A 19,129-nucleotide genomic window follows, 5' to 3' on the forward strand; every position below is an offset into this window, starting at 1 on the left:
TATAGCTTGCTTCACTGGGATGACACTATTTGCTTGGATCGTCACCACTCTGGCGAAGCGGAATTTCTTCAGCACTTCTTGCATTCTCTGACAGTGCTAATGACACACTAGAAAAGGCCTCAACTATAACCAAGATGCTCTTCATCAATCCTCGTACATCAACTCAAAACTCACATTGTACATAAACAGCACCACAGAAATTAAGAGTTGATATATGCGCTACAACAACAAGACATTTCTATTATACAGAGACTTGCACCCCAGGACCGTTGTGGGAACTCGTAATATTTCACCAACACTAGTTACGTCCCCTCGACAGAAAAATCTAGATGGCACGAAAGAATACCCGACTAGCAATAGAAAAGGCCCTATCCGCACAATATCCAATTGGGTAAACACAGAAAGACAACAAGCATATGCTCAACCTATCTAACCCAGCAGCTGAATATACAAAGAGGCGAAGACTCAGCAGGAACTGAGGCAAACTCCTGATCAATGTTTCAGAGGATTTCTCAATGCATTGAAGCAATTATAGATAACGCGAGAGATTGGTAAGTCGTGTGTTGATCAGAGTTTTTTCTGCTTCGAATTTCATCCTTTCCTGTGAAAAGCTGCTTGTCCTCGCCGAACCCCATCAGGCACTCGAATTCTTCAGCTCATTGATCTCGCCACGATCCGTCGTATATTAGAGGATTAAATTTAATGCCATATATTCCAACCAGGAGCCTTGAAAATAACGGAATATATAAACATATGAGAAAAACTATTATATCCAGGCAAGAGAACCTCGATCATTAGCTACTTGTGGGCGGCCCCTCGTGGGGGTTGGCGGTCTGTTGGCATTAAGCTCCTGAGATCACAAATAAAGATTGAATAGAAGAAAATCATATTGAGAATCCAAAATGCAATGCTAATAGAAAAAAATTGGTTTTCTTCCACTTGAATATAAGATACTACTAACCTAAATTCAATATAGACATAATACTTAAACCTTACTATATGTAACTATTTAATTTATACGGGCACTATATGTATGTTCTCATAAACGATTGAAGAATAGCATCTGCATTTTATTTTAGTAAACATCCGTGTTTAGTTAAGAAGCTATTGCACCTGCATCCATGTATCCTCAATTTGACGCTCTGGAGAGGTTTCGGGTGAAGTAATTGCAGGGGGTAAAGGATGGATAAGTTTGGGAACAACCACAAGGTCTCTCCCCAAAACTAGAATAGCTCCTGCATTGTTTGCAGTACCTACACACATTAAATTAAATATACAAAAGATTGGTGAACAAAAAAGTCAACCAAAAAACAGAAAGATAATTTGCTAAGCACTTTGAACAAAAAAAAAAACCTACCACAATAATTAGTAGCAGAGAAGAGAGTGATCAGATGACCTTGAGCGAATCGCTCAAAGCCATCCATCACACATTCATGGGCTCGTACTATTAGCTGTAGGTCATTATTATTACAAAATTCCATAACACGATCGGGCTGTAGAAAAGTAAAGAGTTTTTAGAAAACAGGTAAGTTGTATCATAGAAGTACAACCTGCAAACCAAATCAAGAAAGAAGACTGACCCCAAATGTTACCAAGCCCGGACCCCTAGCATTTGGTCTTAACCCTTCAACACTGTCATTTTCTGTTGGATCAGACCTGTGAAGAACGCCAAAAAAAAAAAAAAAGAACATTGTGCTCCTGAATTGAAAAGCAAAAGACTAATGATGGAAGTGGTAAGATCGTTTTAAGTAGGGTCTATGGTTTGAATTCCTGACCATAAAAGGTCCATCAGAACAATGGATCCTGCTTCCATTGTAATTGGTCTTTGAAGGTTTTCGATCTGCTCAATATGATTGATAGATCGACCGATGCCACCATGCATGCAGATTATTTTCTTTTCTATTAATGCAGCCAAAGGAAGCCAATTGAAGAGTCGATTTATGCGGTGCCAAGTCCAGATACCATCTCGCTCTCCCTGTTCAAACACAGAATGTAAAATATGCGACTTGTTTACACACAAAAACAACAAAAAAGATAAGAGACTATATGATCACCATCCGCTCAATGCACTCAATCCGGAAGCCAAACAAAGCATTGATATCTGCAGCTTCATGGTTTCCACGTATTAAATGTACATTATTAGGATATTCAACCTGCAATATAACCCCGATTATATGGCTTGGTAAATTAGAGATCTAATTTTCTGTCTATCAACTTAGAAATCCCTGCAAGAGTACCTTCAGTGCAAGAAGAAGAGTAATTGTTTCCAAACTGTGTTGGCCACGATCAACATAATCTCCCAAGAATAGATAATCGATATAACTGAAAACATTAGAGCAAAATTACTAAACTAGCAATAAAACTCGGTGATTAGGAAGTAATTTAAAAAAAGAGAGCTATCATGTAAACTAATTCCATTTTCTAGGTATGAAACTACTAGCCTCACATTTGATTTCTTATTCAAGCATTTAAAATTCTTTGGTTCATGTCAGAAAGCATGCATTAGAACTTAAAGACGAGAAGACAGTATTGTTTCAAAATTCAACAGGTGATTTCCAGTTCAACTAAAATATACATGAATACTTGAAGCTAATAAAATCTTTCAAATAGTTCTTCCGACATACAAAATAAACCAAGTGCATTACTTCCACAAATAGTAAGAGCAGACTTACGCAATGTCCCCAGCTGTTGAAGGAGCACCATACTCATCAAACAAGCGCATGAGATCGCCAAACTGACCATGGAGATCACCGAAGATCTTAATGGGGGCTTTGAGTTGAAGAACACTTGGCTCGCTTGAAAATATTCTTTCAGCACTGTCGCAGAGATCCGCAATCTCATTGCAATCCAGGAAGAACTGCCTGCGCACGGGGGGCTTCCATCCACGGGGTTTTAAAAGATGTGCAATTACCTGGACTTAGCATCACATATATCAGAAGTATGCAAAACAAATACTTAGTAGTAAAAACTTCAGGTGCTTGTACTTCATAATGGCAATCTTAAACTTTCTATGTTTCTAAATATAAATTTGTTTCTCTAAAACTGAACTAAAAATAGAACTAGCATTAATTTTTCGAATCTTTCAATCTTCCCTGGAAAAGCCAAGACATGCAAGCTTTGTCAAATGCAAAATGAATGCTTTTTTTACTATAGCAATTAATTCTACCTTTTTAGGCACGGTATTCATAGACATTTGCCTGTCTAGTAACTTTCTGGCTGCTGATGCACTCTCAGGAGTGCCATAACTGACCCTTCTTCCTTCATTTTCAAACTGATCGATCGAGAGCTGCCGAACCATACCACCCAAAGCACCCCCAGTCTCTGCAGCTACAACTACCTGCATAGTAAAAGTTGTGTTATTCAAGGTCAATGGGCTTAGACCACAAATTTTTCTCGAGGTTTAAGCAGTGGGATTAAACAAGGTTTGAAGTACCGCTGCCTGGGAATGTCATGTTGAACGGTGGCAATATGTGGTATGGCACACGCAATGTGCCACAGGAAGAACTTTTGAGTGTTTTTATTTTTTCCTTTAATCTTGAAAGTCTTTCTTACCAACTTGTAAACATAAAATTACAATTTGGGAGCATCCCAATCTCATTAAATAGAAGAAAATAGGGAAAACAGAAATGACATTTCAACTTGTGCTAAGGGAATCAGGGTACTCCTTTGTACATGCTGATCAGTGCATAACAATCGTGCACAGTTGGCACATGAATCCTTGGGATTAAGCATATGATAGTATCAACAGAACAATATTGACCAATAAATAGGTTTTTCATCATCTCATAAGAGACAATCCCAACAACAGCAGAACATAAATTGACAAGGTTCTACTGACCGCTCTGTGGTGAAGCCGAACGCCAGGTGGTGTGGCACTATTTGAAAGTGTATTTGAAAGTGAAGGGTCTGGCACTTTAATCAGGCTTGAGATTTGTTTTCCACTCGGTGTGGCATCAGAACTATGATCTCTCTCGGGTGTTTGTTCCACTTCACCGTTGATTTGCCGAGCCTTTGCAGCAGCTAAAGTAGCACTAATTGCCTCAGCTTCTGCAGCTGAGGCTTCAACAAGATATTCCACGCCTTTGCTCACTCTCCTGTACAAAGATAACACCTAAGTAACATAGTCAACAATTCACATGATAGCTTACATTAGAGAAGAAGACCTATTCATCTGTTAGTTACAGACATCCTCCGCGTGAGTTCTGAATTGAGGATATAATATATACAGCAGAAAAGAGTAGTTCCTTGCAAAAGATACCATCAAGTTGGGAGTCACCCAATACATGAAGTTGGTTTCCTATTAGAAAATATATTTTTTTTAATCTGAAGAGGGGCATTTCTATCAGTACAAGCATATAGATGAAAGAAATCAACTTTCCAAAGGAATATATGGATACTCAGATTTTGCAGGAATATAATTCAAAATAATAGTTTTTCATATCATCTACGTTGGGTTACCTTTGTCCTTGGAGCATGGCATTTTCAGTGCTTATATCAGCATACATATCTCCATTAACAGGAGGAGCAACTGGAGTTCCAAGCACAACAGCACTGCCGGGAACGGCTTCAGGACCGGTTTGTCCTTGTCTTTCATCAGCATAAGTACTTCTTGCTGGTGATCTTCCTACCTGTACATTGGCGGCTGCAGCAGCTGCAGCAGCATGGGACGCTGCACTTGTGGTTTCAGCAGCAGCCAGATCCTCAGCAACAAGAAGATCATCAAGAAGCACACCTGGTACAGTATGATAAACAAACACAGTATTAGTGTGTAATATAGATATCACTGAAGCCGAAGCAGCGAGATATGGAAAACATCTGCAGCCCAGATATTAAATCTGCAGCTGTACAATAGTAGCAGAAAACAGTATATGGACATGAAATTCCAAGGATCAAAGAGGATATATGTAAACCCATTCATTGTTAATATATGGGTAAAATTGTAGTCCAAAAAAGATAGAACACAAAGTCAGAATCTAGAAATGATCACCTTAGAAAAAAAGATATGGACACGGGCCATTTACAGACAAGTCTATATAGAAAAAATCAATTAAAATCCTTACCACCACGTAAGCCTCCATAAATGTAAATCTGATCACCAACTGCAGCAGCTGCATGTCTACAGCGTCGCGTTAGCTCAACTGAAGCATCTCCACCAGCTGCATCAGCACTATACCGGCCTGTTCTGGGACTCGTAACAACTGATTTTGTATCACACCATACCCCCGCAGCAGTATCCAGAACTACGAAGAAAGGAGAAATAAACACATAAATCTTTGCAAAGAAAAGAGAGGATTAAACGACTCATAACTAAAAATTCATGTTCTTCAATTTTGATTTGCAGGTGCTAAGTCGATTAGCTACTGTAATGATGGATAGCTTAGGACATATGACAACATGTTAACTAAAGCAATAAGAACTATCTTTAACTATATACTGTGTAAGGCATCACGTGGAAGGGCGACATGACAGCTCACACCACCCACTTTGGCAGATTAACAAACTTTTATATATTAACTAAAAAATTATTCAATAGAATGCATGGATGCTTACAAAAACTATGTGTCGATGATGACAAAACTGACTGGTACCAACACCATAGCGACATCTTTGAAAACAACTGGCATATTAAAAGCAAGGTTTTAAGTGCCCGTCGGCACGAGCCATATCCACCATGCCGTATCGTGCCAACAAGATACCGACACGATACAGACCCCGTGCTGATGGCACAACTCAAAACCGTCTATTCTTTAAATTAGTAAATAATTTCCTCAATAAAGTTCAAAAGATGTAATAAAAAGACATAATAAATAGTTAGAATATTTTATTGCTAAAGAAAATAAATATTTCATGCTATTATGTGTCAGCACACAAGAATTTTTTTGACCGGCACGTATTGGCACCGTTCGGCACGCACCGTGCTGTACCATGCCGGCAAGTTTCCGGCATGATCCTGTGCCACGGCACTTAAATCCTTGATTTAAAGTAAAAGGAATCTAGTAGACTGTTGCTGTATAAACAATATTTGTACTGTGATTGGGCCATTGAAAAGGGAAGCATTATTATCGTACCTGCACAAAATGTATTTATCTTTTATATCTTTTTCTGCACTGCAATCACTTTTGTACTATATTGAAGAGAAAATTTATAGCATTCTCTCTTGACAGATCTAAAATCCATTTAGGTCAAAATGATAATAGAAGCTGATGAGCATCAGAAATAGCATACTGCATGAATTCACTTTGCTGATTGCCTTAACACAGGGATCTTCGGCTCTAACAGGCCTTCTAATCATTTGAAAAGATTTAACAAAATTTACCGCTGCAATATCGTGTCCTCTATTGAAATGTATCTTTTTGATATTAAAAATTCAATCTTAAGGGTCTAAAATAGTCAATAGCTATGCCAAATGACTGAAATTAGTTAATACATGCTATACTATGTAACGGCTTATAAGTACTTTCTACAGCAAAAATTAAAGAAATAACTACCTGCAACGCTAGAAGAATCTTCTACCATGCGGCCCCCTCCAAGAGCCCCTCCAGATACATGAAGTCGTGCATTGACAAAAACCTGAAAGAATAATATAAGAAAATCAGTGATATTTATACGACAGAAGTAACAACACTAAGAAGTTAAATTAGCTCACCGCTGCATGTTGGTATCTTGGAGATGGAGAGACACCAGGAGCAATAGCCCACTCCCAACGCCCATCCCTATGTTTTGCAAGACCATATGCACTTGACAGGGGCTACAAGTATAAAAGATAACAAATAATAGCAAATCATTCATTAATATTGATTTAAACGACATTACCTGCCAAAGTTATATATGCGCCTAATTACATTCTAATGCGGACAAAGAATACTATGCCTACTACAGCAAGTAATAAACATAGTTCCTAATAATGTGGCAAGAAGCAAAGCATCTTCAGATATAACATGAATCGCCTAATAATATGATGAGAAAAGGAACATGTCCAACTGCAACATAAATGATTGATTTTAGAAATATTGTAAAAGCACAGCATTATTGCATTTGCTTTTAGCCAACAAATATAATATAGTAAAATTAGTTATTGTCATGAGGCTTAAGAAAGCTAACATTCAAAAAAGGTGAAAAGGCATTATCCAAGAAACTTGTTAGATAAAATAACACGAAGGTAAAGCTCCAAACATATTATTCAAATTTCATGTATGCAATTAACACTTACAGCAAACAATAAACCTATTATCTGGAGAGAGTCGACAACATATTTGGAAGAAAATCATGCTTTATACAAAATCTTTTGACTCACCACACTGTTTGCATCCCTCCCGCCACAAAGCAAAAGAAGACCATCAGAACGTGCACTTGCAGTTGCATACCTAAACAAACATAAATAGATGTAAGAGTCAAGAATGGACAATTTGACAATTAAAAGAACAACAATGGCAAAATTAAATAACAAAGATAACGAAAATCTTGAGGGATAAAGAATATTTTCGTCATTTTCTTTATCAAGAAGCTTACATAAAACACAACATTCAACTCAGTGCTCATGCAAATTATGGGCAATGTCATAAATGACATGCACATGGTAGTGCGCATGCAAACACATATAAAACAACCACGATAGTTTGTCAGCTTATCTCACAAAATCATATCAGATGGCGAACTGGTACAAGGTGCAAAATCAATGTTGTATCCAGGCCAGGTTGAGATCAAATTTCTTTCAGTACAAACTAGGTAGCTACACTAAGGAGAATGTTGATAGAACTTCATATATTTTAACTTATCAAGGCAGAACAAAGCTAAAATTGATCATAACTATTTCACAGATGATATAACTATGAAGCGCTAGTCATACCTCACATAGAGGCAAAGTTGCCCACAGGCATGTAAAAGGCGACCTTCTGTACAATTTGGCATGCTCAAGCATGAGCAATAACACATATGCTAAGAAAGTTAACTTGTGCAGTACCATATATGCAAAGAAGGTTCAAGCACTCAGAAAAAGAACAGTGGACAAGAGGGTTGAGCAAACTGTCAGACTATAGGGAAATCAAGAATGCTTCTACAAGGAAGCACTAAGAATGCTTACAGCGAAAAAGAGGGTCAAGCAATAACACATATGCTACACTAAGAATGCTTTAGGCCCTAGCATATGACTTAAGCCTACAACTATATAATAAAGACTCTTGAACCTTCACCAATAATTTAAATATGAACTTCAGAGTTGTTTAGAATAACGACCACAGGAAACTGAAACAGAACTAAAAGTTTGGCATAAAAACTCTACAACGGAATAAGAAAGAGTTAATTGCTTTCTACTGCAGAATTCTGCAGGATTACAAGAAATATATCAGAAAAGAAGATACAAAAAGAAATAGAAAGGAAAGGAAAGGAAAGGAAAGATATTTGAAACATGCAGTGTTGTACGATAAAGGCACAACATTCAGTTTTACTCCAGTTTCAAAACTCAAGTCTCCAGAAATGGAATCCCCAAAATTCTTTTCTAAATAGTTACGTAAGATACAAACACAAATTTATACTCATTATATCAGATTTTTTTAGCTTTTGAATCAGGCATCTAAACTACCAAAATTAACTCCCAGTCTCATCAAATTTCATCATTCAACTGCATAAAAAGTAGAAAGAAACAACTGAGGAGGAAAAAAAAAATAAAGACTCATTCACTTGAAAAATATTAAAAAGAAAAACAGAAGTTTTGAACACGTACAATCAGCATCCCCCCTATTATTGGTGCTGAAAAAGACATCGACAACTCAGCTATTGCAGCATGATCAGCATGGTGATCCTAGAGATCATGATCGTTAAAACCCATTTTTTTCCTTGGATGTAAGCATCAAGATATTGAAGACTAGTCACTAAGAGGAATGAACAGACAAAAACAAGTTTTCCCACTATAACTATTAATAGGCTACAATAAATATGGATTACAACTTACAAGAAGGCATTGTTGTAAACAAGGCCCCCTGCTACTGTAGGGTCTAGGAGTACAAAATCTGCCAGCTTATCCTACTTACAAGGAAGATTGCTTTCATGGTTAATCTGCAAGACCATAGAGCATCAAGACAACCTTAACCTCACACCAAAAGGAACACTCGCTAAATATGGCTCAAGTTGTAAAACATAATATAAAGCTTCACATATGAGTGTATTGAGTGAACAGGTGAAATTTGAGTTTCATTATGTCAATATCTAATAAGTTCTACACAGTCACGAAGAGAGATGGCACATGATTTGTCTAAAGCGAAATGCACTCCTTTAAGTAACGAGGAGCAATATGTACAGAAAGAAAACTAATGTCGTCAGACAAATTCTACATTCCAACTAATGTACTCACATGCATGGAGGTGGGCCTTCGCCTTCCGGTTCTAGCTTCCGCCACTCGTAAGGTTTAGCAGCAGTGTCAAGTGCCCAAACATCAGCTAAAGGACGCTTACCTAAGAACATAGTAAAGAACAATAAACTAACTAACATTAAGAGGAAATACGGGAAACACAAGAAAAAAAAAAAGTTTGTATGGCACATTGGAGAACGCTCTGATATCTACAGCGTACAATTGCCTACCATCATTCCCACCAATAGCCAATAGAAACCTTTGCCCAACTAAAGCCATCACATGCCCGTATCGCGGACCAGGACCTGGTCCTTGTACAACAACCCTGCATCCGCTCGTATCAAGTATCAGCAAAGACACATTAAATCAGCATGTTTCCAAAACATTAACATCAATAATCACCTATGCCACCGTGGCCGTTGTTGCGTTAGATCCAGAACATGAAGATCCTCCGCAGATAAACCAGCAGGGCCAATACCACCCTGGATAACAAATTAACAACAGGAAAACAGGATAAACTTCAGATGGAAGACCATCTTCGAATTCTTTTCAATCAAGAAGATTTACTAATGAATCAAATATATTATTAAAATCTAACTGAAAAGGTGGATTCAAAGTACCTGAATGACTACCATAGTACCAACAGCAGTTGCAACATGTGCGGCTCTTGGTGACGGTGGCTCTCCAAGTGGAGTGAGCCTGAAAAGAAGCATATTTCCCACATAAGTTCGGCGCCATTCGTCATAAACCGACATATACCAACTTCAATTGCTTAATGAGATGAGAGTTACAAACTTTCAAATAATCTTACCTCGTCCATTTACCAGCCAACACATCATAACAGTGGACATCATTAGTTGCACCCGCTAAACCTACAACCCAAGGAGAAAATAATAGTTGAAAGCAATAACAATCCCAAATTCAGAGGTCCAGAACACAACAAGAACAAAAATCTAAATTACATTAACGAGACCACATATAAGCTCACATTTCCAGATTGCAAATTCGAGATAACTACATAGAGAATGTTACCAAGGTTTCAACTTGAAAACAAGTCAGAGCTACTACAACCTTCTCCTCGCAAAATTTAGGGTCTCAGGGAAGAGATAACAACTGGGATCAAGAAAAAGAGGTTTTGATAAATAGAAAGAACGGGAGAGAAGAAGAGAAGCATACGGATGCCCGCGCTACCGGCGGAGGATGGCGGGGCAGCGGAATTGCCCTCGAGGGCGGTGGCGCCACCGAAGAGGATGAGGCGCGGCCCGACGTAGCCCGGCGTGCCCTCCTCCCCCACGGGCGGCACCGCCGTGAGCGTGTGCCCGCACCGGCACCCGGGCCCGTCCTCCTTCTTCTCTATGAACGCGTTCACCACCTTGTAGGTCGGGGCCGGCCTCGGCCCGGCCACGACCGGCTGCTGCTGCTGCTGCTGCGGCGGCTGCGGCGGCGGCGCCCCGGACGGCGCCGCCGCGGGCGACGTCGACGGGTCCTCGTGGTGGTGGTTCGCGGCTGCGGCGGCGGAGGCCGGATCGTGGTCGGACTCGGTCGTCATCGCCGCGTCCACGTCCATCCTAAGCTGCGGCGGCGGAGATCGGGGGCGGGGGATGCCCTAGGAAGCAGCGGAAGCAGGGGGAGCATTCCTCGGGGGCGGCGACGAGGGCCTCATCAAACGGAACCCTAACCGCGCGATTCGCGACGCAATTCACCTCCTCCGCCACCGAAATCGACCGAAACCCCAACCCCCGCCCCGCCCCGCACCACGACGGATCGTCGGAGGAGGAGGAAGACGAAGTGACGATGAGAGCGAACGCTCCAAGGGGGATCGCGCAATCACCTTCGATCTCTCCTCGATTTCTCTCTCCCCCCGCAGCTCCGTGAACGAAATGGGAGAGAAAAAAGAATATCGAACGGGAGGAAGATATATAAATTAATTAATTAATTAAAGAAATTAAAAAGAGTAGAGAGAGAGAGAGAGAGAGAGAGAGAGAGATTTTTTTTTTTTTTGGGTGGGTTCGCAATATCTATCTTGTGTTATGTTATGAGGCTTTCAACGCGCTTCGCTTCCTCGAAGAAGCGGCCGAGGAATAATCCCTAAAATTTACAAAGAAACCCCCCACAACTTTGAAATAAATAAATTTAGTTAAAAAATTTAAAAATTATAGAGAATTCATTGATATTTTTCATCGAATTTAACGATTTTAATTTAATAATAATTAATAGCTCGATACCAAATTTACCAGAATTTTCGAACTCGACAAGCAAAGGTAATTTTTGAAGTATTAATTAAGAAAAGTAAAATTAAGGGGCCAATTTCTAAATATCATATAGTTGGGGCGGTGTCGGTAAATTTTGGCCAAAATCGACAATCTGATAGGGAGAGAGCATGTTTGGTGGTGGGGAGGCGCCGTATCCGTCCGTTGACAAGAACGGACGGTCGTGATTGTATGTGATTTTGGAAAGTGGGGGATTTTTTTTGGGGATTCGTGTCACCGGGGAAGGGGAGTCTAGCTGGCACTGGCGTAACGGGGCGTGGGCCCCACCCGTGGGAGGCAACCGGGTTACCGCCTACAGCCGGTCACCCCCTCAAGTATTTTTTTTTATTATTTAAGATCTTCCTTAGCTTTCAAGTTTTTGAAATTAAGCTATTTTAGTTAAAAAAGAATTTAATAATTATTAATAAATAAAATTAGATCAAATAGCAGTTCCTAATTAAGAAAGCTATTAAAATTGATCAAATTTTTTATTTCGCTATTGAGGAGTTCATTAAAAAAAGGGCAAATTTCAAATATCATTCCTGTAGTTTTGCATTTTTTTTATTTTAGTACCCTATGGTTTAAAGTATATCAATTTTGTACTCTATGATTTTATTTTTCTCTTTTCGTGAGCTCCTCTATTAATATTTTATTAAATTATATACAAAAAACTTCGGATACCCCACCTAGGTTTATCGAATATCCACTTTAATATCTTTTAATTTTAACTTGTCACTGATTTAACAAAAGAAAAAATTAGTGGAAGGGATAATAAAAAAAAGATGAAATTACGGAATACTAAATCGATACACTTTGAACCATAGGATACCAAGTGACAAAGTGCGAAATCATATGGGTGGTATTTGAAATTTTTCCTTAAAAAATTGTTGAGGGGACTAGTTTAGAATAACTATAGTTGAGGGGACCTATACACATCTTTACCTTAATAATAATAATATATATATATATATATATATATATATATAGAGAGAGAGAGAGAGAGAGAGAGAGAGAGAGAGAGAGAGAGAGTACGACTCCCCGTGGCTTTGAAAGTACGGAGCCTCCGTAATTGTAAGTTTGATTTTTGATGATGGAACATCCAATTTGACGATCGGCTCCCGTTAGGCATAAATCTATCATTGCGGAACTATTAGAACCAAATTATTATACATTTTTCGACATCAATTTATACGCGAGGCGATCACAAGGTAAAAAATGACTATTTAATGGCCGAATGTGCAATGTCGTTTAATTCAACGGTGTAAAAGTACCAAATTATAAGTGAACTTAATAGTAAAATTCTATTCTTAACATCAAGGCGCGTTTGTTCGCATTATAAAGATTACTAAGAATAAAAGATATCCGAGAAAATCTTATTACTATCATCTATTACTAAGAAAGTGAAATTCCTGTGTTTGGTTCACACAGTAATATTAATGTAGGGCACATTGTTATTTAATATTACAAAAAATATACAAATTAATAATTTATTTATTATTTAATTTATAATTTACGCAAAGTTCAACATCTTTTAGAAAACAAGGGACGAGCGGAGTAATAAGTTAGAGAAGAGAGGTCCATAATTAAAAAATAGAAAGAAAAATATTAGTGTCGACCAAATTTAGAGGGAATGGAGAGTTGAAATTTTAGAAAGAGAGAGAGAGAGTGAAAGGCTTAGTTTAGAGAGAGACAAAAAAAGTTGAATTTTAGAGAAAAAATAAGTTAGAGAAGAATAAAAGTTAGACGTGAAAGAAAAATAATATCAATAGATTTACCGACGGTGTAAGAAAAGAAAGAGATAGACATATTTATATATCCCAATACCTTAAATAATGAGATACCCCCCCCTCAAAGGAATGAGATATTAGTACTTTTGGCATAAATCTTATTCGCCAGTGAACTACAATATTACCAACTAAAGATTATCTTAGTGCGTTAGCCAAACCCCGTCTATTTTTTTATCCCAATTGGATTACTAGGAACTTTAAAAGATATGTGCGAACGCAAAAGCACCCAAGAGTAAGAACAATATTCGATTTGAAATTGAGTCATTATCATTATTTTTATGATATTTTTATTTTCGCGCCGTTCATTGTTGAGCTACTCGTTTACTAGGCAAACGAAGTTCAAAAAATTATGAAAATTTGGTTTCTACGATAGTTTCCAATAGCGTAGATCATGTCTAACGGCAAACCGATCGCCGAACTCGGACGCTCCCACTCGATCGAAAACAACTTACAAAGTACGGAGGCTCCCGTACTTCGAAATGCATTAGGACCTTATGCTCTATATATATATAGTATATATTACATAATATATATATATATATATATAGACTAGTAAGACTAGAAAACTCTGCTAATAAATATCACCCAAAGTGATACTTGTTTTTTTTAGCCCTTGGATGGCAGAGAATGGTTGAGATGATGTGGTTAGGTGTGGTGGTGGAAGTAGTTTAATCCAAGCGACTATTATAAATCAAAAGTAGATCCAATGGCTAAAACACACAAGTATCACTTTGGGTGATACTTGTAAAAGTTATTCTAGCCCTACTCTATATATATATATAATATATTATATATAATATATATATATAATATATATATATCTGACTAGGCTGGTATACTATCGGTTGTACGGAGGCCTCCGTGCTACCGAGTTGTTTTCAAAGATGCGGCTTCCAAATCCACGATCGGCTCCATTAGACTTGATCTACACTATTAAAAATATTTGGAAACTAAATTTTATAATTTTTCGACATCATTTGGTTAGTGATCAAAATGTCTGAAAATTGATAATTTTAATGATAGATGTGATGCATTTGTAAATCTAAAGATATAAAATAATCCAATCAAATGAAATTTTTATAGAAAATTCTTTTTTACTATTTAGAGTAAGATCAGTATCTCCAATCTTAAATTCAAGTCTTCTGTCATCATTTTTTATGAGATTTTTATTTTCAACCGTTTATTTTTAGACTACTTGTCTGATAGGTAAATGATACCGAAAAATTATAAAATTTAGTTTTCAAATATTTTTAATAGTGTAGATCAAGTCTAACAGAAACGATCGTCGATTTGAAAGCGGCATTATTGAAAACAACTTGGTAGCCGATAGTATACCAGCCTAGCTCTATATATATCTTTTTTATTGCAAATAAAGGAGACTTTGCCTTGAGGTGGACCTTAGAGACTGTTTGAGTGGGGTTGAGTGACAAAGTATTGTTTAGACCCGGTCCACCATATCAGTGGTGGACCCATTTAGTTGCTTATCATAAAACCCATCTTAGTTTTACTTTTAATTCATAAATATAAATTTAAGACAAAAAAAATGAACATATTTGAAATATGAGAAAAGAAATGGTAAAAACAAACTGAATCAATCTGAGCTAAAAAATATTTTGATTTTTCACATAAGTAATGCCATCTTGTTGTATCTGCTAAAGTTTTGATCTGAAGCATCATGAGAACTAATGCATATTATTAATTAATACATATTAAGTTGTTACAATAGAACAAACCAAATTGAATTGGATCAAGTACACTTGGTTTAATTCGATTAGTGTTCCAGGTGGTTATTTCTTGGGAATGAGGAAACAAATGATGGTGAAAGAATAGAGGGGGTGAGTCATAGGGTGGACCAGGTCTACCATGTCACTTAATAAAGAGCTATGTAGATTATAGGGGCAATTTCACCACTACCCCTCTTAAATATCTAAATATCGTAAATACCCCTATAAAATTGAAAATATCATATATACCCCTTCAAATGTAAAAAATTATCACAAATATCCTTTTTTCTAACGGACGTTATGNAGGGACGAGGAAGGAGCGACTTCGAAGAAGACGAAGGAACGGGAGCTTCTCTCGCCTCTCTCTCTCTCTCTCTCTCTCTCTCTCTCTCTCTCTCTCTCTCTCTATATATATATATATATATATATATATATATATATATATATCGAGCTAGGCCGGTATACTATCGGTAGTACAGAGGCCTCCGTGCTACCAAGTTGTTTTCAATGATGCGGCTTCCAAATCGACGATCGGCTCCATTAGACTTGATCTACACTATTAAAAATATTTGGAAACTAAATTTCATAATTTTTCGACATCATTTGGTTAGTGATCAAAAGGTCTGAAAATTGACAATTTTAATGGTAGATATGATGCATTTGTAAATCTAAAGGTGTAAAACAATCCAAATCAGATGAAATTTTTATAGAAATTTTTTTTTACTATTTAGAGTAAGATCAGTACCTCTGATCTTAAATTCAAGTCTTCTATCATTATTTTTTATGAGATTCTTATTTTCAACCGTTCATTTTTAGACTACTCGTTTGATAATCAAATGATACCGAAAAATTATAAAATTTAGTTTTCAAATATTTTTAATAGTATAAATCAAGTCTAACAGAGACGATCGTCGATTTGAAAGCGGCATCATTGAAAACAACTTGATAGCCGATAGTATACTAGCCTAGCTCTATATATATCTTTTTTATTGCAAATAAAGGAGACTTTGCCTTGAGGTGGACCTTAGAGACTGTTTGAGTGGGGTTGAGTGACAAAGTATTGTTTAGACCCGGTCCACCATATCAGTGGTGGACCCATTTAGTTGCTTATCATAAAACCCATCTTAGTTTTGCTTTTAATTCATAAATATAAATTTAAGACAAAAAAAAAATGAACATATTTGAAATATGAGAAAAGAAATGGTAAAAACAAACTGAATCAATCTGAGCTAAAAAATATTTTGATTTTTCACATAAGTAATGCCATCTTGTTGTATCTGCTAAAGTTTTGATCTGAAGCATCATAAGAACAAATACATATTAAGTTGTTATAATAGAACAAACCAAATTGAATTGGATCAAGTACACTTGGTTTAATTCGATTAGTGTTCCAGGTGGTTATTTCTTCGGAATGAGGAAACAAATGATGGTGAAAGAATAGAAAGGGGGAGTCATAGGGTGGACCAGGTCTACCATGTCACTTAATAAAAAGCTATGTAGATATAGGGGCAATTATCACACTAGACCCTCTTAAATATCATAAATATCGTAAATACCCCTATAAAATTGAAAATAATATATAAACCGCCTTCAAATGTAAAAAATTAATAGCAATATGCTTTTTTTCTAACGGACGTTATGATTATGGTTATATAAATGACTAATTTACCCTCGTTGGGGTGTTCTTTTGACAGCAACTAATAAAGAAAAAATTTCATAAATACCCTTCAAATTTTAAAAATAATATTTTTAGTACAATTATGGTAGATAAAAATATGTGGAAACATCATCTAACCGCACATCTCTAATCAATGGAACACAAATCTACAACCACTAATAACTTGATACTTTTAAAAATATAGGAGCTCAATTAATAATTATATATATTATTCAAAGCTAGGCCATGCAAGTGAACTAATGGTGAGCGGCGTCGTATACATGTTATTTTTTCGTGACAATAAAATGTGCAATTAAAAAACTGTTGCTTGAGTTGGGTCATATGAAAAATACTAATATCAAAAAAAATTTTATATCAAAACATTTTTTGTATGACTAATGTGGTTATTTAAATAAAATTCAAAAAAATTAAATCTTGAAATTAATATTGAATATTACAATGGAATATTGCATTACAACTATATATAATTTACATGCGAAAAATTATAACAAGATTTAATTATTACACTTAATAGACTATAGATATTTAATTGTAAAATTTTAAAAAGAATGTTGAATTATTATGTGATTGAAAGGTTAAGAATTGATCTTGATCATGTAATTAATCTTAAATTATTACACTTAGTTAAATTAGTAATTAATAAGGGTAAAATGGGTATTTACAGAATATTAGATGACTTTTTAACGGAATGTTAATCTTAAGGGTATTTGTGAATATTTTTATTTTATAGAGGGGTATTGCTGATATTTTGTAATTTATAGGGGCATTTATGAAATTCCTATCTCTTAGAAGGGTATTGATGAAATTATTCCTAGATTATAAGAGTTAGCTAGCTTTGTCCACTTTAACTGGATTGGTCACTTTTCTTTAACCATTAAAAAGATACATTAATAGATTACTTGAAAGATATTCTTATAGTGCGAGGGCATAAGTTTTCGATTCGAATTGTGCTTATTATGTTAACACAAATTATAATTCTGGCCTGTATATATGCAAAGGAATTTTTATATCCGATAACTTACGAATTTAGAGTGAATTTCAGCATTTTTCATGTGGCCTTTTTCTTAAACCACTTTCGTCTAGTTCTTTTAATTTCGTTTTATCTGATTTTCATCTGATATAAATTAGATTATTTCAAATAAATTTTGTGAGATTTTTATATTACTACATTGGGTTTTTCTACTGGTCTGATAGACAATTATTCATTGGGACGAGAGAGAAGCTGATAAAGAGATCCAACCCCTTTGATTGTTACTAAAATGGTTGTGGGTTACATGGAGTAGTTGTAGTTTCAGTGTCCCAAACCTATTTATGGTACCATGCATTTGGAATTTATTATCGCCTCGTCATTTTCATATGAAAAACGAACTGTTATGGTTTGAATTTTATTTTTAATAGTGATTCACTATTAGTATGACATGAAATGTAAACATGACATGTTAATTCATTAGTTAAGTATTTTTTTAATGATAAATTTGGCTTAAAATTTTATCCAAAATCCCCGCACCTGAAACTCGAACTCATGACCCTCTCCTTGTCAACAAATTTTGAGTGACATAGTCCCACCTGACTGAAGAATATGACAGACATAATAAAATCATTCGACCTCAAAATGTGTGACTTTTAAGAGTTTTAGATTTTAACCTGTTAGTATATATATTAGGAGCAGGGCTGCTGAGCTCTTAGGAGCACGGAGGCCTCCGTGCTCCTAAGCTGTTTTCGATGATGGAGTTTCCAAATCGACGATCGGTTCCGTTAAACTTGATCTAGCGTATTTAAGTTTCTAGAAAATAATTTTTGTGATTTTTTGATATCATTTACCTAGCAATCAAAAGGATTCAAAATCAATAATTTTTAACGGCTGAAAATAAAAATCCTATAAAAAGTGGTGATATAGCACTAAAATTTTCGATCAGAAATATTAATTTTGTTGTAGATAGAATAAAAAATTTTGTATCAAAATTTCATTTGATTTGAATACTTCTACACCGTTAAACTTGAAAACGGCAGATATCAACCATTAAAAATTATGAATTTTGAATCCTTTCGATCACTAGGTAAATGATATAAAAAAATCGCAAAAGTTATTTTCTAGAAACTTCAAATGCGCTAGATTAAGTCTAACGGAGCCGATCGTCGATTCGAAAATTCCATCATCGAAAACGGCTCAAGAGCACGGAGGAGCACAGCAACCCTGCTCTATATATTAGTGAATTGGATTAATTTTGTACAAGTTCATACAAATATAGTGAATTGCAAATATATTTCTACAAAGTTTCGTTAAAGCACTTTTTATTTTATAAGTGAAATAACTTTTTCGTCATCACAGATATATCCCTCTAAAAGTT

General features: G+C 36.1%; 1 protein-coding gene across 1 annotated transcript; it reads right to left on the minus strand.

Annotated features, from left to right (window-relative positions):
- Positions 115-11,294, minus strand: LOC109715217 (serine/threonine-protein phosphatase BSL2 homolog). The gene is made up of 21 exons (XM_020240123.1): positions 10,520-11,294; positions 10,155-10,215; positions 9,964-10,042; positions 9,746-9,825; positions 9,574-9,668; positions 9,347-9,446; positions 7,295-7,364; positions 6,647-6,748; positions 6,489-6,570; positions 5,061-5,240; positions 4,459-4,732; positions 3,839-4,094; positions 3,167-3,337; positions 2,673-2,911; positions 2,238-2,322; positions 2,055-2,153; positions 1,776-1,975; positions 1,581-1,656; positions 1,358-1,493; positions 1,114-1,253; positions 115-850 (listed from the first exon to the last, which is right to left on the minus strand). Exons 1-21 carry the CDS (start codon positions 10,908-10,910, stop codon positions 767-769), a joined length of 3,000 nt encoding a protein of 999 aa, XP_020095712.1. The 5' UTR covers positions 10,911-11,294; the 3' UTR covers positions 115-766.

Source organism: Ananas comosus, linkage group 9 (assembly GCF_001540865.1).
Source record: "Ananas comosus cultivar F153 linkage group 9, ASM154086v1, whole genome shotgun sequence".
Classification (NCBI taxonomy): domain Eukaryota; kingdom Viridiplantae; phylum Streptophyta; class Magnoliopsida; order Poales; family Bromeliaceae; genus Ananas; species Ananas comosus.

Bases quoted from the DNA above. Each gene is read 5' to 3' on its own strand.
- LOC109715217 (XM_020240123.1), bottom strand. From the start codon at position 10,910: ATGGACGTGGACGCGGCGATGACGACCGAGTCCGACCACGATCCGGCC. The intron at 4,733-5,060 runs GTAAGGATTTTA...ATACTGTACCAG, and splicing joins TTATGGAGGCTTACGTGGTG to GTGTGCTTCTTGATGATCTT. The intron at 2,154-2,237 runs GTACTCTTGCAG...GTTATATTGCAG, and splicing joins CTCTTCTTCTTGCACTGAAG to GTTGAATATCCTAATAATGT.